General features: G+C 49.8%; 1 protein-coding gene across 1 annotated transcript in view; it reads left to right on the top strand.

The window, feature by feature from the left end:
- The first annotated feature begins 4703 nt into the window (after positions 1-4703).
- The window catches only part of GAS6 (growth arrest specific 6), a 45350-nt gene continuing 22796 nt past the window's right edge, over positions 4704-27257 (top strand). The window contains exons 1-4 of the mRNA XM_054565896.1: positions 4704-4992; positions 5261-5427; positions 21882-21906; positions 23469-23531. Coding sequence (XP_054421871.1) covers positions 4914-4992; positions 5261-5427; positions 21882-21906; positions 23469-23531 — 334 coding nt within the window. The 5' untranslated portion in view covers positions 4704-4913. The remainder of the gene's footprint in view (positions 4993-5260; positions 5428-21881; positions 21907-23468; positions 23532-27257) is intronic.

Here is a 27257-nt window from a genome sequence, read left to right as displayed (position 1 = left end):
TGTTAATAAATGGAAGAAGGAAAAACATATGATTATCTCGATAGATACGGAAAGAGCATTGGACAAAATTCAATATCTATTCCTAATTTCATTATGTTTTAAAAAGATTTCATTTCTTTATTTTTTAGAGAGAGGAGAAGGGAGGGAGAAAGAGAGGGAAGAACATTGATGTGAGAGAAAAATATTAATCCATTGCCTCTGACACACCCCCAACAGGGCACCTGACCCTCAACCCAGACACGTGTCCTGACTGGGAATTGAAACAACAACATTTCAGTTTGCAGAATGCCGCCCAACCCACTGAGCCACACCTGCCAGGGCTCCACTTCTGAGTTTAAAAACTCACATGAAATTAGAAGGGAATTTACTCATATTGACAAAGAGTACCTATGAAAATCCTATAGCTAACATTATACTTAATGGTGAACTATTTCTCTAGGATCAGGAACAAGACAGGAATAACTGCTATTACCATTTCTAGTCAATATTGTAGTGGAGGTTGCTAAACAGCCACAAAGTTAGAAAAGAAGTAAAAAGCACCCACATTTGAAAAGAGGAAATAAAGTGTCTATATTTACAAACATGATCACTTATGTAAAAAATTCTACTGAATCTACCAAAAAACAATGAAACAAAACTCAGTTACACAAAATTGTGGGATAGAAAATAAACACATGAAAATTAACTGTTTAAATAATCAGAAGTTAAAATTAAAAACATTTACAATAGGATGGGAAAAAAGGTAAAATATAATAGAAACAAATTCAAAGTGGATCATAATCCTAAATGTAAAACTTAAACCTATAAAACTTCTGGAAGAAAATCTTTGTAGCCTTGGGTTAGGCAAATATGATTAAAAAAATAATAAACTGTACTTCAAAATTAAATACTCTGCTCTTTCAAAAAGCAGAGTTTTCATTCTATGGAGATGCAAGTCACAGATTGGAAGTAACTATGTGCAAATCACACATATGATAAAAGACTTGTATCCAGAATATTTAAAGAACTCTTAAAATTCAACAAATAACTCACTAATTAGAAAAGCAAACATTCTAAGTTAAAGGGGAAAAATATAAAATTTAAAGACACTTCATCAAAAAAATAGTTGGATAGCAACAAGCACATTAAACAACATCATTATTTATTAACATCATTAATTGTTAGAAAAGTGCATATTCAGCCGTGGCTGTGTGGCTCAGTCGATTGAGTGCCAGCCTGAGAACCAAAGGGTTACCAGTTTGATTCCCAGTCAGAGCACATGCCTGGGTTGCAGGCAAGGTCCCCAGTAGGAGGCGCATAAGAGGCAACCACACACTGATACTTCTCTCCCTCTCTTTCTCTGTCCCTTCCTCTCTCTCTAAAAATAAATAAATAAAATCTTTAAAAGAAAGAAAGAAAAGTACATATTAAAGCCATTAGATACCACTCTGCACCTACTAGAATGGCTAAAATTGAAGACTAACCATCTCAGGTGTTGGTGGGAATGTAGAACAACTGGAGCTCTTATACACTGCTGGAGGGAATATAAAATGGTAAATCACTTTGCAAAACAGTTTGTTAGTTTCTTAAAAAGTTAAACAAATAGCTACCATATAGTCCAATCATTTTTGCTCCTAGATATATCCCCAAGCGAAATGAAAGTTTAGTGCCTATAATAACCTGTATGCAAATGTTCAGAGCCACTTTATTTGTAATAGCCAACAATTGGGAACAAGCCAAATGTCCGTCAACAGGTGAATGATGAACAAATTTTAACATATCCATACAAGAGAGTACTACTGAGCAATAAAAAGGAATAAACTATCAATACATGCAACAATCTAGATGAATCTGAAAATATATACACTGAGTGAAAGACAGACAAAAAAGAAAGTCTACATACTGTGCAATTCTTTTTATGTAAAATTCAAAAAATGCAAACTATTTTATAGTGACAGAAAGCTGGCCAGTGGTTCTGCCTAGTGATGGGGATGAGGGTCTATGTTGAGGAGGGAGGATTTGCCAAAGGCCACAAGGAATACCTGAGTGAGAGGTATTCCTTTAACTTGATTATGGTGGTGGTTTCACGAGGGTATGCGTTTCTCACAGATATATCAAAACTTACGTGTGCAATGTACTGCATTACCAGTGTCCCCCAATAAAGATGGGGAAAAAATCAAACAGATAAAAACCAAACGTGACTGGTCTGGTGAGCATCCAGCGCAGTGTCTTTTAAGACAGTTGACACTTGAACAACATGGTTTGAATTGTGTAGATGGGTCCACTTATAGACAGATTTTTAAAAATAAATATACAGTCAGTCCTCCATATTCCTGGGTTTCATATGCACAAATTCAACCAACCACAGAGAGAAAACAGCATTTTAGATCCACGGTTGGAAACGTGTGGCTGTAGAGAGCCAATGGTGTGCATTGCTCTATGCTATCTTATATAAGGGACTCAACATGCAAAGATGTTGGTACCTGAGGGGGGTCATGGAACCAACTCCCCTCAAATACCGAGGGACAACTGTAGTTAGGAGTCTGGGGAGTCAAAAGTTCACACAGACTTTGGACTGTGCAGGGGGAGGGTCAGCACCATTTCTCCCATCCCAGCCCCACCCATGTCAGTCAAGAGTCAGCTGTACTCAGCTCATGTTTATTGAGTGAATACCTAAATAAATGGTTTGAAATCCACACCCACAGATGTGATGACAGGAGAATGCAAAACGTTCACTTCCCTACAAATACCTCATTTCCTACTCCACCTTCTACCCCACCTCCACTTTATCCTTAGAAAGAGCTGCCCACTTTCCACCTCCTGACCGCAGGCTGATTGTCCACATAAAGCCTCCATTGTCCTGGGTCTAATCTGTCCCTTGTGGAGGTGAGCTATGTACTTCATCATTGCTATTTCAGGGTATATAATACAGTGCTTGACAACCCTTTCCAATTTTGAAACACATTATCCAATTTGTCTATTTTCCATCTCTGCCTTATAGCAAATTTCCTGCATTGGTAACTAGGTTGAAAATGGTGGGCTAAGCTTGAGTCAGACATACTCCGCTGCTCCCCAGAAAGTGTGCTTTCTGTACTCCGTAGTTACCAGAATCAAAATGAGCAAGTGTATGTGAATGCATTTTATTAAACAAAGTTTCTCTATAATGGGAGGTATTGTGATTATTGGGATACCACCTCAGTAGAAGGGGCGAACGGGGAATATGGGGAAAGGGAGTAAGATCCAGGCGCAGATGTCAGTGGACCTGAAAGGCTCCATCCAGCGGAGCCATACTGATGTCTGGTCACCTGAAGCAGCAAGCCGACACCCATGCAGACCCTCCCAGGGGACATGACAGAGGCCGGAATTCTCACTCTTCCTTGAATCAGACTCTGAGAATTACATTCATTCTATAAACTCTTTCCTCCAAACACACACAAATGGAGAAAATAACTGCAAACAATTTCTAGGAGTTCATACCTTGTCTAAAATCTATCCATGGACCGCTGGTTTAGAACCCCTATGAAATAATAGATAGAAGTGCCGGAACCAATGGTCTTTCTGAGCTCCGCAGTGTCTGCAAGGAACATGCATTACTAGGCTGCATTTGAGTGGCTTGCTGAGAAGGGAGCGCCTTGCAATTCTAGTTCAGACACAGGTGCAGATGACTAATCTATTAAATTGTCAATTCTATTTTAAGGTGATCCTCAGGGACATTCATTTCCCCAAATTTAATATATTAATGCTCATTAACCCCCCTTTATATGGATAACCTCAATGCATTGTACCAGCGATGACATTTCATTCTCCTGCTGCGGAAGGGGAGGAGAAGCAGGTCGGGACTCCAAGTGTTGAACCCACCGGGCAAAATGACCATTTGGGGTGCAGGTGACTTGCTATCCCTTTCTCGCCATTTTGAGGTGTGGGGGAAACCCGGACCAGGACCCTCCAGAGGCTAGTCAGCGTCCAGGGCCCCTCCCCCGGCAGGCCAGGCTCACGACGCCTGCTTCGGTCCTCTTTGAGTGGGCTGCTATGTTTTGGTTTTGTTTGTTTGTGTGTTTTTTTTGCTTATGACTTTGCGAAATATTCCAGAAGGAGAGACAGAAAGTCTTGGTCTCTGTGAACAAGTACAATGTTGCTTTCAGCTAAAATACCCACTGGGAAACCTCAAGGTTTTCAATGTCATCATTATGGAAAACACAGATTACAAAAGGAAATAATTTAATGTCACTCCCTGGCCCCCACTGGGATTCAGTTTGACCTCAGTTTATCTTTTCTTTGGTGCGTCTAAGTCTTGAGAAAATCTGCCCAAGGATGAAGAATCCAAAAAGGATACGGTATATTTGGGGGCGGTGGGGTGGGAAAGAGGATTAAATCTGGTAAATGGTCACATTGCAGTATAGTACCTGGTCACGTTGGAGCTAGGTGTTCGTTCTTTCCTTTTACTCTACTCCACTCGCATGAATACACTCCATCGTCCATTTAATGGAAACTCCTTCTCCAGGACGCGGTAGTCGAAGCAGCCTGCGAGTGAAGTAGCCACGCCCCGATGACCTGTTTCCCCTTCAATCTTTGATCTTTCCAGCGAAAACCAGCTGGGGCGCCAGGCAGCTGGTGGGAGCTAGCGGCCCCGCCCGCCCGGCGCGGCCCCGAGGCCAGTCCTGCCCCCGGCCGCGCGCCCCGCCCCGGCCACCCCCGGCCCCGCCGCCGCCGTCGCCTCCGCCCAGACCGGCTGCAAGCCCGAGGTGCCGCTGCCGCCGCCACCGCCGCCGGGATGTGACCTTCAGAGCCGCTTGCACAGGATGACCGGAGCCACCGCCCCGCGGCGCCCGCGGCTTGCCACGGCCTCCCCGGCACTCTGACCGCACGCGCTCCCGGCTGCCCGCCCGGCTCCCGACCCCGGTCCCCGTCCCCTGTCCCAGGCCCCCGGCCTCGTCATGCCGCCGCCGCCCTGGCCCGCCGCCGCCCTGGGCACCGCACTGCTGCTACTCCTGCTGGCCTCGGAGTCCGCGCCCAGTGAGTACCGCGCGGGGGCCGTGGCGCGGGCTGGATCGAGAGACCTTCCCAAAAGGGACCCTGCCACCCTGGGGCCAGGGGCAACGCCAGTGCCTGCACCCCACCCCTACTCCATGCGCTCCCGCCCCGCCGCCGCATCCCGGAGCCCGCGGCTGGGAGGACGGTGCGTGCGGAGCCCCGGTTGACAGCGTGTCCCCCCTCTCTCCCTTCTCTCTCCCTGCTCCTCCGCGCACCTCCCCGCTTCGTCCTCCCGCTGGTGACCGCACAGCCGTGATGCTGCGGGCGCGCGAGGCGGCGCAGTTCCTGCGGCCCAGGCAGCGCCGCGCATACCAGGTCTTCGAGGAGGCCAAGCAGGGCCACCTGGAGAGGGAATGCATCGAAGAGCTGTGCAGCCGGGAGGAGGCCCGGGAGGTGTTCGAGAACGACGCCGAGACGGTGAGCGCGGGGGCCCGGCGCGCGGGCGCCGTGCAGGGGAGGCGAAGCCGTGGGGATGTGTCCGCCGGGCGCCGCGGGATTCCGTGGCTGGGCGGGACCGCGGTGAGGATTTTTAGATGAGCCAGATCACCTCGAGCGTTGTCCCTGCAGCACCGCACTTCTGGGAAGATCCATCCGTGTGCGCCCTTGTAGGGAGCCCCGGGGTTCCTCCAGGACCTCAGACTTCCTTTCCCAGAGTGTGCGGTGAGCCCTCCCTATGGGGGAACCGTGCTGCAAGTCACACTCAGAACTCCTGAATAGGGAATCATTGCGCTTGGGAGCGGTGAAGGGGCCGGGATATAGGGCGTCTGGACCCCGGCTCACCCTCAGGCCTCCTCCACACCTTTTGAGCCCCAGTTCTTAGGTGACTCCCAGGTGCTCCTGTTGAGTGGAGGCAGAAACAGATCTTTGAGCGGGGTCCTGTTGACACCCTGCAGTTCTTTTCAGCAGACCTCTAAAGGCAGCCACCTTAAAGGAAATATGCGATGCAGTAAATGATGCCTCCACCAGAACGGCATAGAGGCCGTTTTTAAAATGAAAAAGAAATACCATGGTTAGAAAACCCAAACAGCTCCCTACCTCCTCTCTCCCGTGGCTGGATTGGAGTGAGGGGTGGGGCTGCCCACAGCCTCCTGATCCGTCTGAAGGGGGAAAGAGGGTTCACCTGAAAGAGGAATTAAAAGATGTGAGGGCTAGAATTGCTTGCAGCAGTAGGTCCCAAAATGTAATTACAGGAATAATGCTGGAACGTATATGGGGGGACGCCTCAAAGGGGACACGACGTCAGGGCGACCTCGGGGTGGAAGGCAGGAAAGCGCCCCTGTGTGTACTCACACACACTCAGACCAGCCCCTTTCAGCAAGGTGCTCTTTTAGAAGTAGTTGGTGATTTTCGGAGCCTGACGGTGCTGGCTCGGGACATATTTCTATTAATAATGTCCTTGGAGACTGTAGGGCTTTGGGCAGCCACGTGCAGGCCGGGAGCAGCCCAGGTGTGGACTTGGCGTCTGTGCAGGAGCCGTGTGATCTTAAGGGAGAGGAGATGTGTAAGAACATTTGTGGGGGTTGTGATCTGTGGGACCTGGTGAAAGCCCTAGATGTGCGTCTGTTCCAGGGCAAAGGACTTTGGAAAGTAGTAGTGATAGAAATGGGGCGGACTTACATTACATCACTTTATGCTGTGAGGTCAGGGTGGTTTCACAGCTGTTTTTGGTTCTACCAGATTTTTTTCTTTTAAAGAATTCTCTGGAATGACATAAATGTCACATGGAATACATGAATGGCCCTGTGTGACAGATGTAGTCTTCTTTTTTGGACTTATGTTTCTGATCGGTTGACTTGACAATCCCTTTTAGGTTCCCTTTGTGAAAACAAGTTCTAAATTGATTGCTTGCCACGGTGCAGTTCTCTCTGGCACAGTCAGTAGTTGCAGTGGCTGAGCTACGACAGGGTTATTTTCTCCAGTGTTACTGCCCTCAGTGTTGGTAGCAGCGTAATTTCAGTCCTGCCTTGTGCAGCAGTTTTGCAGGTCTTTTCTGGCCAACCTGTTTTCCCTTGTCTTCAGTGATGAATTCTGATAGTCCAATGACTCATGCCTCTGCAGAGGATTTCTGAAGGTCCTAGCAGCAGGGCTGTGTGCCTCCCTGGCCACCGGAGATCACTGTCCGGCTGTGGGATTGTGTGACAGGTACAGTGTTCTCCACCCACATGCCTAACCTGAAACATTTGCTTGTGCAGAAAGTGTGCGATGGGGCTTGTACGTGACAAGAGTTGAGAGCAACTAGGCTGCCACCTACCCAGGCACCCCCTTCCTGCTCTGCCTGCTCCAACCCCTGCTTGCCCAGGACAGAAAAACCCTGACTGGTCTTTCCCTTCCTGTTAGGACACACTAACGTTAACCATTTTGCCCTCTCCCTAGAACGCCGATCCCCTCTCTCATTTTAATTGCTTTTGTGTTGTAAGTTTAAGTTTATTTGCAAGTGTATGGAGTGGAGACCAGAAAAAGTGTTCCGGATCCCATAACTTTAATGCAACCACTGTTTTTTCAGCCTGTGTCTGCACAGGGACTTTGTACTTTCCTGTGAGGTCTTGGGCCTTCTCCCTCCTGAGGCACAGCTGAGTTGCTTTAATGTTGGGGGGTGGGGTGGGGTGGGGCGACTCCTCTTACACTCCAGCCCCATCAGAAGATTGTAAATCCTTTTTCATAACAAAGCCTTCTATAATTTCCTAGAATTCTGTTCTCTTTCCCAAACCCCATCCCCAAATAGTGATTACGTTTTTTCCATTGTTTCTCAGCTTCCCAAATTGGACTGGTGACTTCTGTGTCATCTATCCCAGATAGTTGGATTACAAGCCCTTCCTGTTAACCAGCACCTTTTTCCCTGTGTAGATCTTTGTGTAGACTGTTGTGTAGACCATGTGCTCTATTGTCTGGATTTGGCCCTTGGCTTGTTTTCCTTTCTCTTGGGAGGCAGTGTAGAATGCTAGAAGTAGCCGGGTCAGGCGTCAGGGGTCAGGGTTAGGGATTGTGGGCTGATTCCAAACCAGCTGCTCTGGTAGACCAGTTGTCTACTTTGATGTGTCCAGGTTTTGCATTCCGTCTCCTTATTTTGGGGAGAGCCATGTTCCCTGGCAGTGGTGAGATCCTCCAAATACTCTCTGTTCACTGCTAATGTATGTTAGTAAATACAGCACTTTTGAAAAAGGGAGTCCAATGAAATAAACAATGAGTTCCTTTGCTCCAGAAAGTTTGGGGTTCTCACTAGGAAATATTTATTCCTTGCCTTCAAATATAGCTCGCTTTGCATATTTTGATTGAGGCTGATGGAGTGACCCAGGATGATGAGCACTGGCCTCATTTAGTTCAAGAAGTCCCCAGGACCTGGCCATGTCATTGTCATAGGATACCAGCATCCTGATGTGAAAGGCTGCACCTAAATTGGCGTTTCTTGGGGGTGCTTGCAGGAAATGCCAGTCCTCACAGGCCAGGCCCACCCCTGTGGCTGTGTCTACCTGCCCCACTGTGTTGCCTACTAGGTTAGGATGCTAGAAGCAGCCGGCCTGTCCTCTATGTGTCTGGCCCAGTTGTAGTCACACACCCGCCCAGCTTTGGCCCCGCCTTTGGTGGAGTTCACAACACTGCTCTTTCCTGCTGGCAGAGGGGCAGTGCTCCCTGTCCTGTGCCCATTCCTGGGGCTCTGGGGGCACCCTGGTGGAGGAAGCCCGAGGGATGGGGTGGGGGGGACTTGGGCACCTGAAGCTGTTACCGGACCAGACAGGGGCCTGGCCTGAAGGGAGTCTGCCGAGGGCCAGCTGTGGTGTGTGGCTCCTCGACTTCCTGTAGGAAAGATTGCACAACACCGGTCCAGGTGACCATGGGGATCCATTTATTAAATCTGGGAACAGTGAAACAAGGAAGGGCTTAGCACAGAAGAAGCAATAGGAGAGCCTAGGCTGGGCTGCCTTAGCCCACTGGGAAGTCAGAGAAGAGAGTTTTGGGGACAGGTTCAGGGGATCAACCCAGGACAAGCTACCAGCTGCCCATTGCCTGAGAGTTTAGGAGCCGCGTGCCTGTGGGGAAAGAAGTGGGAGAAGAAGGGAAAGGGAATGGTGAGGGCAGCTCCCTGGAGGGAGAGGGCCCATGCTGGGTCCTTTGTCTTGAGGCTTTTATCTCCCTTGGGAACCTTAGGGGACATCTCAGGGAGGGTTTCAGTAGAATATTCATCAGTTCCCAGTTGTGCCCTTTCAGGGTCCTGGTCCCCACTGCTTGGTGAGTGACAGGGCAGGGGGTCTTTAGTCATTGCAGTTGGTTCTGTCATCACCTGCGCACCTGGTTTTGCTGCTTTTCTGGGCCTGGAGCTGAAACACAACTGCGGCCTAGATGTTATTTCCAGGAAGGGACGGCCAGGGGAGGACAGGTTACCCTGGGGGTGAGCTCCTTGTGTTCCCAGTTTTGCCCCCTGCCAGGGGCCTTCTGCCTTGGTGCCCGTCTGCACCTGGCTGTTAATTGCTTGGCCACTGTGTTCAGCTACCTGTCTCAGTTTCCCTGTTCTGGTTGCCAAGGAATTTTCCTAGCTTCCCACTATCCTGTCTCAGAGCAGCTCTCTGGATGCCAAACCTTCTTCCTGAAATTTGCAGGTTTGTATTTGTTGAACATGTGGTATATGCTGAGTGTGTTCTAGGTCTTCCTTTCTGATCTGAATCTTCCAGACTGAGCTGTTTTCCTCTTTTGGGTGAGGGAGGGTGCCTGACCTTCAACGATCCCCTTTCAGCAGGTAGCTGTTACTGCCATGGCTCTTCCCAGTTCCTGAGGTTATCACACACCTTGCTAGAAAGGAAGGGAGCCTGGGGGTGCCTTCCTGACTTCCAGACATTATACATGCACTTCCCTCCTGGGGACAGATGGTCTCCCACCTACTTTCTTTCTGTCCCCAGGAGAGGTCCCACGCCACCCACTGTTGCCACTGCCAATACCTGTTCCTTCTCCCCAGAGCCCAAGGGGTGATTACATCCCCTTCTTATCTTGTTTCCACTCATGTTGTTATTCTCTGTTCTTGGTATTTCCCTCTCCCTTGCTTTGCCTCGTTCCAGGACCCTAGGACCCTGGGTAGTCCAACCCTTAGCTGTCTCTGCCAGGGCTCTCCTGACTCTCTCTGAAAGGTCACCCAGGCCAGCCCAGCAGGTCACCCTTCTACTTAAATCCTTTAAGGCATGTGGGTTCCAGACGCCTTAAAGACACCATCTCAGCAATCACCCTTGGCTTTCAGAAAGGATTCTGGACAAAAGGCTTGTCCCGGCCGCCCTGCTGCCCAGGTACACGTCACCACCTGGCAGCGGCACTTGGCACCTGCCCCTTCAGCGGACCCATGGCTTGTTGGTCGGGAAAAAATTCCAGGCTGCAGTTCTTTCATCCAACCACCTGCTTTAATTTGAGATACAAACAATAATACTTACATTATTTGCAACTGGCTAGTGGCGCACCCTGAAGACTCCACAACACGCAAGACCACCGGCCTGCTCTCGAGCGCGTCTGTGCTTGCCCTCCCCACCCCGGGTCTCTCTCTGTCTCTCTGTCTTTGGCTCTGTCTCTGTCTGTTCATCTCTTCTTGAACTGCATTTGCACCGCAGGACCCCTGTCTTTCTGAGATCTCACATTCTTTGGGACAGCCTGAGGAGGGGCACCCCCCTGCAGAGGTGAGAAAACCCTTCCCTCAAGTTGCTCCCTTTAGGGGGCCTAAGGGGTCTCATGGGGACAGAAGTGGGGTCCCAGCAGGAGGGTGAGGAGGGAGGAGGAAGGGGACTTGGTCAGTCCCAGTGACTTGCCTCTGCAGTGCAGGTCCCCTGGCAGCGGTGGTGATACCGTGGGTGTGACAGGCAGGACGGCTGTGGCCCACGTGCGCCTTCCTGCCTCCACACCCCGCTCTGCCTCTGCCGCACGCACGCACACTCAGACACACACCCACACAGCACGTATAGACAGACACACTCAGATACGTACACCCATGCACACACACAGGGACACAGGCACAGACAGCATGCCCACGCAGACACACATGCTGACACACACAGTCACACAATGTACGTGCTGCAACTGCAAGCCCATTGAGAGGGGAGCCCAGGTCCCTCGCTCTGTGGAGACCCAGCCCCCTCTCCGTTCCGCGGGTTCTGCTGCTAGGCGAGCATCCTGATCCCAGGGCAAGCGGTTCTGCCCCCCTGACCGCTTCGTGCCAAGGCCTCCCCTCCTGGGACCTACCCCACTTGGGCTTTTGCCACCGGAGGCCTGAGGAAGCCCGTCCCAGGGGCTGGGTCGCTGAATTGTTGTTCGACCGGTTATGGCTTCTCTGGACTTGGATCCTGCGGATGGCTGGTTAGACCAGAGCTAGCACCCACAGGTCCCCAGCACCCAGGCTGCTGCTGCCTGGGGATGGGCCTTGAGCAAGAAACAAACCTTGCCTGGCTCCCCCCAGTCGCCTTCTGTTGCCCCTGTGCTTACCCATGCTTGTTTTAATCCTAGGAGTGTGTAGGGGCTTAGAGCCGGGCTCTCGAGGGTAATAACAGGCCAGGCCCCCTAAATCACACCTCAGCCTTGCCAGGGGGCTCAACACCTGTGGAAAACCAATTAAAGACATTTCAAAAAACACTGAACATCTGCCTTTGTTATTTAGGAGCAAAACACCCTTTTTAAGAAGCTGATGCTTAAGGCCTGTTTTCTGAGGTTCCAAGTAGCTGGGGGTCCGGACGTTCAGCCACTTCCCAGGTTATTAGGCTCCAACACCACGGGCACGTGTCCCGATGCTTCGTCTTCATGCTTCATCTTCCCGTTGTTTTTCAAAGGTCAAAGTTGGGAGCTGTTTCTGTGAGGCACAGAGTAGTGGTGGGTGTGTGATGTTGGAAACACTCTGTCTCTTTAGTGGTTACTATAGTCTAATGATTTAATTGTAAACCTGGTGCAAATGCCTTGTAAATTTTGACCCCGACAGAGTAGTTCATTAAAAGCTTTAAATTAATCTTTAAAGAGGAGTTGGAAGTGGAAGAAGCTGAAAAGGGCATCAGCTCTTTATTTCCCTCTGAGAGAGGCACAGATCTGCTTTGATTGATCCTACGGATTAAAAATGTAACATTCATGAGAGATAGTCACATATTATTGTCATACTTGTTAATATCATACTTGTTTGCGTGGACTTGTTCTTTCCAATTGCAGTGAAATTTGTTTCTAATGTTATCGCTTATGATAATAAAATACATTTTTTCCACATCAGTCCTTAAATCCTGCCTTCTAGACCCAGTTTTTCCAGGACCTCTTCTTGAAATGTTTCGCTCCGTGGAAAGCACGTAGCTGGGCTCAGCCAGCTCCTGGGGGCGGGGGTGCACCGGTCACTGCCGCAGCCGCACACTCAGCTCAGCTTCCCAGGGGCCTCCCTGAGGCCAGGCTGGGGCCATCTGCCCAGGGTGCTGTGTGACTGGCGGCTGCAGGTGCAGCCTCCTTGGAACCTTCTGCTGTGAACATCTCTTTAGCACGGTGCGTCCAGAAACAATGGAAGAATGTGCTCAGGAGGTTCCCGTTGGCAGTTGTCGGGGGCCAACACAGGCATGTGGGTTGGTGCTTCCCTTCTGCCTCGTTGGGCAGCAAACTCCTCAACTTCAAAGGCAAAGCCACCGTTTGTGATGTAGGAATCTGTTGCCTGGGTCTGCACCGCGTGCTTGCTGTAGCCGTAATCATCAGACATGCTTCCCAAGTTACTCCCTGTCCACACGGCACTTATCCTGTGCTGGATGCCCATTAATCACATGCACGCTGTGATTTAGCACATGGATCCAGAGAGGCACCACAATGCACTTGCACTTCCCTTTCATAAACCCGGAACAAACAAGAATTTTGCAATAACGTTTGTGGTGGGTGAGAATCTTAGGCATCATCTTGTTTTAGGCAGGCACGTGAAACTTAGGCCCAAGAATCTATTTAGGGACTTGTCCAAGTTAGCTCATTAGTGGGAGGATTCAGGTGGAAACGCAGGTCCCCAACCTCCAAGTTTAACATGGAAACCTTTAGAAGGTGAGCGTGGGTCCAAAGGAACGCGTCTATACAACCTGCTAGACGGTGACTTCTAGAGAGAAATACCTCTGCTCCCAAGATTGTCTCGGAACCCACACTGTTTTAACTGCTACGTTGTTAATCCTGTACTCTGTCAAGTATGTTATTTTGCTGTTTTACACAATGGGAAAGTACATGATTGTGCTTTTCCTAAAGAAACAAAAAAAGAAGAGTGCAAATTTGCATTTGTGCTGTGAGTGTGTCTTCCTTGGTACCTGCCTGGTTTCCCTCAAACAGTGAGACCCGGGCCATCCGGGGGTGAAGGAGGAGGACGGGTGGTCATGGGGCTCGCTTCCCACCACCGTTAAGCCTGTAGGTGGGTGCCAGCCATGCTTCCCACCATACTCTCCTTCCCTCATTCGTTTCTCATCTCTTCTTCCCTTAGACTGGTTTCTTTCCTCCATCCCCATTTTGGTCAGTGCTGCTCCTCAGCCTCTCAGGCCTTGGGTGAAAGTTCGAAGACCCCCCGCTCTTCGTTCCCCTGCCACCACTGCCTGTCGTCACCAGCGGCCTTGTCCTAAGGTGCTTCCTGTGACGTCTGTCCTAGTTATCGCTTCCATGGCTGCCCACAGCATCCCTGGACAGGCTGACATCCCGTTGCACCTGTACAGCTCCCCAACTGGCCCGTCTGCTCCCGTTCACGCTGCCAGACAGCTGAGCACAGTCTCTCCCCTGAAAGCTCTGGGATCAAGCCCAGACCTCTCAGCCAGGCAGGTCCAGGCAGTGTGCCCTCTCCCAGCACCTGGGATCACGCAGGCCTCTTCCCTGCTCAGAACAGACTGGATTTCCCTCTCTGTGCCTTTCTCCAGCCAATCTCATGGCTGAATGTGTTTTCCCTGTAGGCACCCTACGTGGGGCTCTTGGGGGTGTGGTCTTTGATTCTGGCAGATGGACAGCGTTCAGATCTCAGCCTGGCGGCTGTGCCGCAGCCAGGGCAACTGCTAGAGCTCTCCCAGTTCCAACGGCCACTGTCGCAGGAGACAGGAGCATCTGCCTCGTGTGACGGGGAGGATGACATAAGCAAAGGGAGTGCAATTGTTTCCTCACCGTCGCCGTGACAGATCAGCATCAGCTTACAGTTCTGGAGGTCGGCCGTCTAAAAGGGGTCTCCTGAGGCTACAAACAAGGCGTCCAACCGGCTGCTCCTTCTGGAGGTGCCACAGTCCCTGCTGGCAGCCCTTCCTCCACCTTCACAGCCAGCAAGCTCAGCCATTCTTCCCAAGCTGCCATTTCTGGTTCTCTCTCTGCCTTCCTCTTCCGCATGTAAGGGCAGTACAGATAGAGTTTGAATAAAGACCTGTTGGTTCAGTCATGTCGGTCTCATTTCCGCAGCGAGAATGTGGCAGGCTTAGCACGCAGGGCCTGCCACCAAGCTCAGCCTCCTGAGGGCCTAGTTGCTTCCCGCTCCTTCCTGTCAGCACATCCTCCTCACTCGGTGAGTGACATCGCTGCTTTGAGCCTTGAGAACCAAGGAGTTTGCTGAGCAAAGCTGTTGATGATCAGCCAGCGCTGTGAAAAGTGAGAGAGGCTTTTGCCAGGAGAGCATATGAGTACAGGAAGAGGTCTTTGAAAGTCACTCCACTTAAAACACATCATATTACCCAGGAAGTATAAAGATTAATCCTGAGAAAGAGGACTAAATTATAAAAACAAATTTAGTCCATCTCATACTTTATAAAATTTGGAGTATAAATGCAACTGGGCACTACAATTTTAGAAGAAAGCTTGAAGTTAGAATTTGGGGAGGGGACCAGACACAATTTTTCGAAAGACAATAATGATGTTTAGAATGTCAACATTCTTCTTACAATAAATGGAGGTATTTTTGCAACAACAAAAAAATAGTGTGATGGCGTTGCCACATTCCTACGAGCCTTTCTTAATCCTTAGATAATTGGGTTATCCTCTTTTGAAACAGCCAACCTATGACCCTTGCAGTCTCTTCCTTTTTCATTGGCCTAAATCCTTATTGGTCAATGCCTCTGCAGTGGATGTTTCCCAAAAAATTCATTCTTAGGGAGTCATGAAATCCTGACTCTTGGTAGATTTATAATTTTACTTGGCAGGTGAGTATATTTCTGTTTGCACTAATTTGACAAATTCAGCTAGCCTGAGATTTTTGGCTGCATAAATTTGAAAAATGCAAACCAGAAGGTAGAAGTGTATTTCTTTCTCACGTGAAAGGGGAGAGGCAGGCTGACTAGCGCTGCTCAGTAGCGACCAGGGACTCACATAACCTACCTGCGCTCTGCTGTCCTGGTGCATGGTCTCAAGGCCTCTTCACACACCCGTCAAGGTGCTAGAGCACCAACCACCACATCTGCATTTTAGCAAGGAAGGTGGGGAGGCAAAGCTCCCCGCCCCCAACCCTCTTTACTGGTTTTACATTGTGCTCTATCTTATTGGCTAGAATTTAGTCACATCGTCACTCCTACTTGCAAGGGAGGCCAGGGAGGTAGTGTAGCTAGCTGGGTGCATTGCAGCTCTAAAATAAACCCAAAGTTCTATTACTAAGGATGAAGGGAGAATTGGGAATCTCTGCTGTGGGGAAGAGGTATTTGGGAGCAAATCTCTTTTATGAAGTGAGTTCCCATGAATATTTCCACACCTGGTGATAGACACTATAATTAGCCGTATCAGAGAGTTTTTGTGTAATGTGCCTCTCACTGGGGTCTGTTTGGCACACAATCCCTGACTTTTAACACATTATTCGGTGGAGGCACCAGTCCTCCCTTCCACTCCCCTGATGTCCTTGGCGGGGCCTGTGCAGTCTCACTTGTCAAGCTGCAGCTGGCAGAGAGGGCAGGGCTGCAGCCCTCATCTTTGTGGGCCCAGCTGTGACTGCGGAAGAGCCTGAGGACGCCACCCACGGCCCTTGCGGTTGCTGGGTGCCCGTAGCATGTGGGCAGCATGGAAGCAGAGTGCGGGTGGATGTGCTGTGGTCGGGTACAGACTGCAGCGGACGTGGTCGCTGGGCTTTAGTGAGGGGGCCGAAGTCTCCAAACCTCCAAGAGCCACTGCTGCTCATACTGGAGCTCTGAGCATCCAGAAGAACACGCATCAACTCAGGTTGGTTACAAGTGTTTAAGTTTTGTCCTATTATGAAAAAGACCAGAGAACGTAGCTTCCCCATGGGTGGTAGCTACTGATGAGTCCCCTCCTGGTTCAGGCCCCAGTCCCTGTCACACCACGTATGTTGGGTGCAAGGGATGGCCACAGAGGAGGAGGGGTGCATGGGCTGCGGACTGCATACCACACAGGCTGTGCAAACCTGCAGCCCACCCCTGGGGTCCGTGACAGGGCTGCCCCCAGCTTTTATCCCTGTGTCTCAGGAATAACGGCCAGGATTTTGTTCAGGAGGTGCTCTGACCACAAACGTGCACTTCAGTGGCGGGGGAGGCCCCGCCCTGGGAAGCCACCCTATGAGCAGCGGTGTCTGTTTCCTTCGCTCTTGTGGAGCGCTTCAGCCGGCACCTGCTTTAGAGAATCTTAGAAAATGAATTTGAGAGGAAGAAAAAAAGCGTCTGTATGAACTGTGTTAGGAAAACATGCCCAAATATGAGCAATGCCGGCCCCAGGGGTGAAGAACCCATAGGGGTCCGTGGGCAGGACTGCACTTGTCTTTGAGTGTCTCCGAGTGCCCTTGTGAAAACTGAGCCTGGGGTGGTGAGTTCATCAAATGAAAAACCTCAATAGTGGCCATTCAAGCCCACATGGCTTTGACAGGCTTTTGCCTCAGAAGTCAAGGGGGCTGGCAAGACAGCGTTATGGTCGAAGGATTAGTCAATTCTCTTGACTGTTTCCTGTAGAAAACACCTTATATGCAGGGATAGGCAAAAGTAGGTTTACAGCTGTGAGTATGCAAACGTTTATTCTTGTATTATTATTTATTAATTACTGTATTATTTATATGTGTTATGACTATAAACCTACTTTTGCCCACTCCTGTATGTATCCTGTCAATATGCAAAATTACTGATACCTGAGTCTCAGCCTCCTTTGTCAAAGAGTGTAAAGAGTTTTGGAAACAAAATTTCGGCCACTTATTTAGTAAAGGAAGTAATCAATTCTTAGTTTACCATTTGAAAAATAACCACCATGTGTTATGTTGTAATGCATGGCTCCTGTTACAATATATTGTGTAAATCTAGATGAAAGTCTTAGATGTTCCACGCCATAGAGGCGTATACCCAAATGACATTGATGTGTTTACAAAGCAGTTTCCACGTCAATTAGCACAGTGGAGCCTCATGGCGGTGCTGGCAGTGAGCGTGCCTTGAATTCATTTATGCTTTGGAAGGGCAGGAATTAAGGGCCGCTATGCAAAGGTGTGTGGCAATGCCAAGCTGGAAGCCTTCTTTAATTCCACGGGCTACCCTTTCCCTGCAGGGACACTGTTAGCTCTGAGGAGCTGAAAAAATTAAAATAGGTTTGTACCTGAAGGTATTTAGCAGCCCTAAGTTCTAGAACCTTCCTAGCTACACATGGTCCTTGTACATAAGCTATGTGACGGTGACCATCATCAGTTCCACAAGGTCTGAACCCAGGTGATGTTTCTGTCCTGGTAAAGTACTGACAGACGCAGCTGTATGATTTTCGACAGTTTTTGGATCTGCTTGCAGAGCATCGAGTCTGGTAGAGAGACCACCAAACCCGCCCCAAGCCGCAGAGGAGGCCTGGGCAAAGAGCCCACCGGAGGGCCGGCGGCGGGGGCTCTGGAGCTGCAGGCTGGGCAGTCTGCCTGCGAGGAGGCTTGTCTGGGGTCACTAGGCGCTTCTGAAGTTCGATTCCAGAACCCACCGCCCCGCGGCGGGGGTTCCGGGGGCGGGGCCCTGCTGGTGAGGAGGTTGGGCAGCTCCCTGCTAGTCTTGACCTTTGCCATGTCTGGGGTTGTGTGGGCACAGACCCGGCCAGGCAGACGGGTCCCGGTGGTCAGCGCAGGGTGGAGGCTGGTGAGAAGTTGTCAACAGACAGGAGTTCCCAAGGATTTCACCAACCTTGTTTTCCTTTCTTGCTTTCCCCATATTAGTGAGAGGACCATTTGGGTGACAGAATAATTAGGGAGCAAAGGCAGAAGTGTGTTGTTGTTGTTGTTGTTGTTTAATGGAAAACACTCCTTTGTAGCTTCCAAACAAATTGGGAGGCCCTGCTTTTGACCCAAGTGGACCAAGCCTGTCCTGGGACTCAGCTCCTCGACGGTGCCTGGGACACAGGCTTCCTGTGTTTACAAAATCACAGGGAGCAGGAGCTCAGTAGGGCGGCATCTAAGGAGGAGGCTGGAGTTACGGGTGACGATGCTCGGCTCCATTTACTAAGGGCTGCTTTCCAGCAGGTGGGCCTGGCCAAGCCTCCGGCCAGGCCTGCACCCGAGCCTCCTGGAGTCGGCGCTGTCCCACAGAGGGGCGTGCACTTTGCACTGCGGCTGCTGCACTTGCGCTTGCGGGCAGCCCCTGTTCGTGACGGTGACAGCTTAGTTGTTGAATCTTATGTGCACTGTGTCTAATTGCCAGCAGGAAGGATTGGGCTTTTGGAGTGAACAGCAGAAGGAAAGTTAGGTAAATGTCAGTTAATAGTCAGGATCCAAGTTTCAAAAATATGTTGGCAGTTTGTAAACTTAAGAAACCATAATAATCTTCCATATTTTGAAAGAGATGAGCTAACCCCGTTGATACAGATATTTGTCCCAGGGTGCTTCTCTATGTTAGAATTAAGAATCCAGGCTAATTCAGTGAAAATTGGAGGACCCTATGTTTGCCTGATTCATACCTTCCTTCATCTGTCTCTTCATTCACTCATTCTTCCATCTATCTACCCCTTCATCATCCGTCTGTTCTTCCAGTCTTCTATCCATTCATTCATTCATCCACCCATCCATTTACACATTCATTCATCTCTCTGTCCATCCATCCATCCATCCATCCATCCATCCGTAAATCCATTCATCCACCCATCCATTCACTCGTTTACTCATCTGTCCATCCATTCACTCATTCTTCCATCTGTTCATTTATCCGTCCAGGGACCCATGCATTGATCCATCCGTCACCCATCCCCATGTTTAACAATGGCCCCCGAGGCCCTTCTGGGGGTGGTCAGCTCCACGCTGTGTACTGGCAGATAGATGTGCCCTCCCTCTCTTGGAGCTTCTGCTCACAGTTTAGCGGCCTGAGGTTTTGCCCACTTCTTTCTGTCTTTAGCTATTTAAGCAAATCCCTGAGACGGGGGGAAACAATTGCCAGAAGACAAATGGCTTCATTTCCAGTCCGGGTGGTTCCAGCCTCCTGCTGGCCTGTCCATTCCCTGCTCCTGGCCCTCACACAGCCTTATGACACAGGCCTTGCTTTTCGTGGGGAAGACAAAGGATAAAGTATGCAGGTGACTGATCCCTGCTTCAGAATCTGGCCATCTGAACTGTGGCCTCTGTTTCGTGGGTCCCCGTGGTGGGGGGTGCTGCTCATGAGGGTCAACCCAGCTCCCGGGCCGTCGGCTGAGGCTGACGCCCTGACCCACTTGTGATGCGGGGGAGGCCGGCTGCGCTCTGTTTGGTGCCTTCCTTCACGGCGGTTTTTACAGGCCCTCCCCTTCTGTCAGAACTTAGAAGGACAACTGGAAATGTCTCTTTCTCTTGGCAGAGTGTGTAACATTTTTAAGTGTATTCATCTTAGCTTTGCTTTTATTCAGGGTTAACCATCTCTGTCCTAGATTACCAGGCAAATTAGCACATGCTTTATACCCTTCCCACACCCTAAATAAACCAAGCACTCACATTAGGATGAATTGTCACCAAGTTATGACCCTGTGGTTTCAGTAGCCACATACCCAATAGGTGTGGTTAACTGAGGAGCAATGAGCATGGTTTGTCTATTAATAATGTTTTTTCATAACAGTAGAACTCATTATTAAAACATGCTACACATAACTATGAACTAGTCATGGTTTTGAAAAGTATAATACACTTTTCTGGAGAGTTGTGGTAATGTAAATGTTTATGTATAGTTAGGTTCCTTACTCATGGTCTACACTGCTTTCAATTCTTTCTTCATCTAGTTCTCAGTTTCCTAAACCTGAGTGCACACTTTTGGCATTCAGTCTAAATCTTTTCTTTCAGAACCGACACCTTTCCTTTTGGGACAAAGCCCTGGGGCCTTTGTTCTCCCTCTAAACCCAGAAAGACGTCACTCCCTGTTTGCACTCTGAGAGGGAGGCGGCGAGCCGTCTTCCAGCCTGTGGTCCTTGAGGTTTCACCAGGGCGCACCTGGCTTTCCTGTGTTCAGAGGCTGGCCAGTCTGTGACCGAAAGCGAGAGAAAGAAGTGAGAGAAGTGAAAGCAGGCCTGTCATGGGCCTCTGAACGCTGGCAAAGAGGGACACTCCCCTCTCTGACTTCATTGTCGCTCCGCCTTCCAAACCTGGCCTCTCTCTCACGTTTGCATTGAATGTGATCTTGGCGACTGTTACACAAGCTGAAATGTCAAACTTGCTCTGACCATTACTTTTCCTTTAAAGGGTTTAAGAGTTTTGTTTTTGAAAATCGCATCTGTACTAGGACAGTACTCTCTAAAAACTAACTTGAGTGTATCTTAGCAAAGTGTCCCCAGTGCCACCCCAGCCTAAGAACTCTCATTGCCCTCAAGTGGCACCACCCCCTTAACTTCTTTCACAAGCAACAGAGAAGGGGGCGCTGGCCAAGCATGCGAGAGAAGGTGGCAGATGAAGTTGTGCAGGGACCAGCACAGGAAGCCGGCGAATGTGCGGAAGAACAGCGCCCCATGTGGGTGGCCCTGCAGGCACCTCTGCCTTCGCTCTGTAGATGCAACGCACCAGCTCCCGTCCATCCTCCGTTGGGGTGCAGTGTGCCCCTGGGAGCCCTTTGAAGTTTTGTGACCTCAGTCAAACTCTACCGCCCATGTTGAGCCTCAGTTTCCTTATCTGTGATAATGGCTAATTAAAGAGACCTTCCTCGGAGGTGTTTGTGAAAATCCAACAAAATAATGTAAAAATATGGAATGTCATCAGCATGCAGGCGACCCCCAATATCTAGTGGCTGCCATTGCTCAGTCGGTCACTTGGTTCCACTAAGGGCCACACTGCTCCATGATTGTTCCTAAGGGAGAGATCAGAGCGGACGTTGTGGGCTGCTTTAACCACCCCATGGCCTGTGGTGTGTGTTTGAGGCAAAAGGACCCTGAGGTGCTTTCCAGCAGGTCCCTGTGGCTCACCGAGAAGGGGCAGGTAGTTCCCGTATTTGACAGTCCCCTGTACAGTGCGGATCTCTAAATTTGCATTCGTGGGTAAAAGACTGTTGACTTGTACCCTCCAGAACTCACCCAGCACCACTTTGTTTTACAAATACAGTAAATGCAAATCAGTGCCCACGTGCTGGTAGTCCCACAAAAGTCTTCACATTTCTGCGAGGACCCCTGCATCCACCAGGGTCTAAGAATTGGTTTTGACTTGCAACATTTCTAATCCTTCTGCAAGACACTGTGAGTGGCACCTTATAAGTCACTATAAATGGCATTGCTGTTGCTGGTTACAGAAAGTCCAACCACGCTGACAACTTGGCAAACATTCTGCAGAAGTACTTCCCTCGTGCCACAGTCTTCCAGGAAGGAAGTGGCTTTCTGGGTGGTTCTTGCCCTGCTGGTCCTGGAGAAGAGCCAGCTGTGGAGAAATTCTCTACTGTCCTCAGACACCTGCCTCCCCGAGAGTCCATTTCTATTGACTAGTGAAGAAAGGCGAGGTTTGATTAACCAACTGCTGATTTTATTGTGTAAGAAGTCTTGTATTGTGCCAGTAAACTGTTGCCCTTTTTCTTTTTCTGCAGGAATATTTTTATCCGAGATACTTAGGTAAGTTTAAATCACTGCTTCCTTTAATTGTCATAAAGGCATGGTTGGGGAATACATGTTACAAGTTGGAGAAACAATTGGTCAGAACCTCATTCCCAAGTTATTCCTGGAGGGAAGATTGCTTAATTACATAGTGAGTTTGTAACTATCCAGAGCATGCAAGTCAAAACACTTGTGTCTTTTGTACCATAATGACCTGTGTTAACTTCAATCCAGCGCCATTATTTGCAAACCTCTTTTCTGCTCTGAGTCCAGGATTAGCTTATTATTTGGGAACATGATTAATTTATTAATTGTCAGGCTTTCTGATCTCACTCTGTATTCCTGACATTATTGAGGATGCCAAAGAGCTTTTATTCATGAAGGCTGTATTTATTGAAATTTACCATGCTATTCATTAAAACTGAGAACAATTAAAGACTGTTTTTTATTTAATTTGAATGACAGGAGTGTACAAGCAACCACCCTCTTGGCCATTGAGCGGTGACATCATTGTGTGTAGGGTGGCCTCTGGAAGAGCTCTGCTGTCCCTGGGGAGGGAATGAGAGTGAAAGGGCAAGTGGCTGCAGGGCCTGACCAGGACAAGGGCGCTGACCTCCCCAACAACCCGAAAGAGGCCTGGATTCCCCCGAGAGCGGCTCCTTTAATAAATGCCGATTTAAGGTGTTTTTGGATGCATATCACTTACCATGAGAGAAATGTATTCCTGGGTCTTCCTTTTTAATTTTTTAAGTGCATGTCGGTACATTTTCCCTCGGCCTTATACCCGCTGAGAGGTAGGTACCTTCTCTGGGTCCACATCTGGCAACAAGCACATCGGGCCTGTGACTGGCCCTGAAAAGCCCAGGAACCCATCTGTGTCCGGGCTCGCTCTTGGTCCCTCTAAGTATCTGGGGTTGGATTCCTGAGGCAAAGGGTGATCAGTTCTTCCATGAGCCCACCCTTTAGGGCCATCTGCTGCCTTCTGCTACTGTCCTCTTAGGTATGGAGAAGCTCCAGGGACCTATGGAAGGACCAGATAAAGTGGCCCAACACCTATTCTGCACAACTTCACGTTTCACATCATGCCGGGCTGCATGTGCTCAAAACGCCGAGCCTCATGTCCCTACCCCCATGCTCATGTGGAACAGCCACTGTCAATCTGTGTCCAGAACGGCAGACAGCTTGACTTTCCAGAGCAGATGGACTTTCAAATTAAGGGCAGTGTTTCCAAATGGGCGTCAACTTGAAGTGGAAGTTTAACTCTCTGGGCGCTATTTAGTGATTCTTCTGTGCAAGAGCAGAGGGACCCGCCGGAGAAGCTGCGGACAGCACGCGGGAATGCTGTGGGGACAGGGTCTGCCGTTTCGGTGGAGGCACTTTCCTGCTGCTCAATGTTAAGGTGTTTTGCTGAAGTGTATTAACAAAAGCTGGACTGTGTTATGGCTGGAGGACTGTAGCATCCCTGGACATGTGAACAACCTACTTTTCCAGAGGTGCCTAAGGGACCGTAGTACTGTCTCTAAAGTCTGTTTCATCTTCTATGACTGGAGAATGACGCACCATTGCTTTCTTTCTTGCAGATTGCATCAATAAATATGGATCTCCGTACACGAAACACCCAGATTTTGTTAAATGCGCTCAAAGTAAGTCTGTCTCCTTCCTGTCTTCCTCAAAGCTGTGTGAGTCTGGGTAACTTTAAGCTTTGTTGTGGTTTGGGGGGGGTTCTTTTTCCACTATCTTAAGGGGCTATAACACCTTCCTGAAGTCTGCTCCCCTTGTGATGAACTTGTCTTGTAAGCAAGTATGTTTTGGTTTTGAAATGCATCAGCAAGAAATGCACATGGTGTGAAATTTAAACCTTTCACGAGGGTGTAAAGAGAGAGCACATCCCCGGGCCTGCCTCCTGGTCCACGAGGCAGTTCTCTTTCCCAGAGGCCACCACGGTTACCAGTTCTAAGAATATATAACATGGGCAGCGTCACGTGACCTGGCCCCACTGTTGCCACCAGATACCGTGGATGCCTTCCATGCAGTACATACAGAGCTGCACACGCACGTTCCTATTAACATTGGCAGGGGGTAAGAAGCATCATTTTACCAACGTATGTTAGCAGACTTCTAGGCTATTTCCAGTATTTTAGTATTGCAGACAAAACCAGAGTGATATCCTTGTATGTTTGTCGCCTCTCGCACGTCTAAGTATATCTGCAGAGTAAACCCCTAAGAATGGAATCGCAGGCTCAAGCCTGTGTTCCTTTTTCATTGTGATACAGATCGGACCCTACCCCCCATCAGTGGGTGAGCAGGAGCACCCCACATCTTCCACAGTTTAGTGTATTTTTAAAAACTTTTTGATCTCGTCCAATATAAATGGTGAAAGATGATGTTTTACTTTATTTTATCCAGTCATTTCAGTTTATGTTTTTCTTACTAATGAGTGAAGCTGAGTTTCTTGTGTTTAAGGACTTTATATTCTGTGAACGATTTGTTCATATTCTTTACCTATTTTCCTCAATTTATAGGAGCTCTTGATTAGATTTTGCCATTTGTACTACAAGTAGCAATTTTCCCCCTCAGGTCATAATGCATTTTTTATTATTATTAATGCTATTTTAACGTATCATGCAGTAAACCTGGCATTCCTGAGTTGCGTGAATTTTAACCCACACATGGAACTGTGTGGCCCCTGCTGCTGAGCCTGACTCGGGGCCTTGCTTGGTCGGAGGCGCTTCCAGTGCAGCCGATGAATCGCCCCTGTGATCTTGGCATTTTACTGCACCTGTTCCGTGGGTGAGGAAAACTGAGGTGCCAGGGGCACAGCCAGTCGCCACACAGCAGGACTCTTCCTGCACTTGGTGGCAGGCCTGCCTCTTCCGGGGCAGCCCAGGAGGCTGGCTGGCCGGGGCTCTGTGGGGATGCTCCCTCCGGGCGCCCTCCTGTCCTGTCCACGTGCTGGCCCCATGCTTCACCTGACTTGCTCCCCTCACAGAGCCCAGCCCCAGGCCGGACGAACAGAGGAAATGACCGATTTCACGTAGAAAGGCAGAGTCGTGCTGCTGTGCGGCCCAGGCACCCCTCACCCCTGGGCAGAGAGGCCTGTTAACTCGGAGAAGCCAAAACCCATGGCCATGCACGGAGGGAGGCCTGGAGCCAGCCCTGCCCCTCAGGGTCAAGCTGTGACCTCCGCCTCCCCAGGGGTCATCCACGACCTCCCTGGGGCCTTCGGCAGACATGGGGGCCCTTCAGCTTTGTGTCACTTTGGCTTTTTGTTTTTACTTAGCACTTTTTGTTGTTGTCAATTTGCCAAACCAGTTTCTTATTTTATAATAATGTATTCAAATTCATTAGGTTGTTTTAGTTCCCGGGTTTTAAACTGTCTGTTTTCTGAGATTATAAAAAAAGTTGTCTAAGGTTTTATGTTTAACTGTATGATCACCTGGAATTTCTCCTGATGAAGGATGGATCTGGATGTGTTCATATTTCTCCAGAGAGCAGCCACCTTGTTCCGACTCACTGGGGTCTTGCTCAGAGAGGCCACCACAGTCCTGCGCTATGTTGTTCCTATGTGAGAGATTTTATGGCATTAAAGTGACTTAAGTCGTTTGAATAGCAAAGACTATTCTTAGTTGGATTGAGACTTTTCCTCCTGGGTGGCAGGCAGCCTGGGAGATGAGGAAGGAGGAAGAATCCCAGAGCTGTTTCCTGAGCTGATGTTCAGAGGAGAAATCTCATGCAGCTGCTGCTTCTGCCAGATGTACTAAATGCGGTTTCTAGCAGATTAGGAAGCCGCCTCCCACGCCTGCTCTCTCCACCCCGCCCAGGGCCCACTGTGACCCTGAGCAAGCCCCTGCCCCCTTCTCTCCCCAGGACCAAGCATCCTCCTCAGGCACCTGCCCAGGGCCCCGTGCACCTCAGACCACTCCTGGGCAGGACAAAAGTCCCTGAAGCCTGAGATACTACACAAATACACTGATTGTCCTTGTAGAGGGGCCCTGTAAAGACTTCCAGGGAGCCGCGCTGTCACTTCAGGAGAGATGCGCTCCCTGTCTTGCCGTCCACGAAGATGTGCCTTCCAGGCCTGAGTGCACGTGGAATCAATTCAGGCAACTTCGCGCTGTTTTCCTCCGTTCCTTCCTAAAAAGAGCCTCCTCTGGTGATCGTGGGCAGGGTATGGCTGAGTGCTTTGGTTGCTCATTATTGTTAAAATTAGAGCAGTAGCCTCAAAGAGATCATCTTTTAGTGGCACCAGTGTTCAGCCCAGACCAGCCCTGGCCGGGGACAGACTCTTGCACAGGCGGTCGTCTTCCCTGGCGCACATCCCCTGTCCCGCCGGTGTGCTTCCGCCGGCGGGCCTGCCGTTGGTCGCTTTCTGAAGCATGGGTCTCTCTGCCTTGCCCGGGCGGGTTTGATGAGCCCCAGGCCCGAGTGTCCCTGTGAGGGGGGATCCCTTTGCACTTTCTCTTTGGTCAGAAGAATGGGCCCCACATTAGAGCACGCTGTCCAGGTTATAACTTGCCATTACCTTCAAATTTTGGGAAGGGGGCGTAAAACGCACCCGAGATGGCCGTCCTGTTGGCTGTCAGCAGATGTTTCGCATTCCAGGCCACAGTGACAAACAGGTTCCTTCCTCCCTTCCCTTCAGCACAGCCTTCTCGGGGCCCTTACCTCCTACACAGCGCCTTCCGTGAGAACACCTGACGTCAAGGCACAGCCCAGAAGCCCCCTGCGGGCCTGCGGAGGAGGGGGGACCGGGGGCAGGGAGTTCAGGGGGTGTCCTTGGGTCTTCAAAGGTTTGTTTCAATTCTGAAGAAGTTTTTATTGAATTTATTAGGGTGACAAAGAGAACTATGTAGGTTTCAGGTGTACAATTCGACAATGCATCATCTGTATGTTGTGTGTTCACCCCGAATCATGCCTCTGTCCACACCGTGTATCCCCCCTTTACCCTCTCCAACCTTTCCCCACCCCCGTTGCCCTCTGATAATCATCATACTGTTGTCTGTGTCTATGAGGTTGGATGTTTGGGGTTTTGTCGGTGTGCGTGTGTGTCGGGGGCCGGGGGGGTTGCCCAATCCCTTCACCTTTTCACCCAGCCCTGATCTTTATTATTTCCTTCCTTTGCCGCACAGTTGTTGTTGGCAGGGACCTGTGAATGCCTGCTGCCGGTGAGCAAGTAGGAGCTGGGTCCAGCGATCAGAGGAATTTGGTCGTGGAATTGCAGGCCACCCCCAGCCGCCTCAAACCTATCCGAGGTCAGCCCTGCAGTCCCCACCAGCTGCCCTGGCTGCCTTTCCATGCAGCCGCACTCGCCGAGAAGAGGGCTGTCCCCTGGGGGCAGAAGGCACGGGGAGGCTGAGGCCAAGCCCAGC

The sequence above is a fragment of the Pteronotus mesoamericanus genome, unplaced genomic scaffold, assembly GCF_021234165.1.
Source record: "Pteronotus mesoamericanus isolate MK-2021 breed Mesoamerican mustached bat unplaced genomic scaffold, CSHL_Meso_final contig_169, whole genome shotgun sequence".
NCBI lineage: Eukaryota > Metazoa > Chordata > Mammalia > Chiroptera > Mormoopidae > Pteronotus > Pteronotus mesoamericanus.
This window is presented reverse-complemented; position numbering and strand designations above follow the sequence as displayed.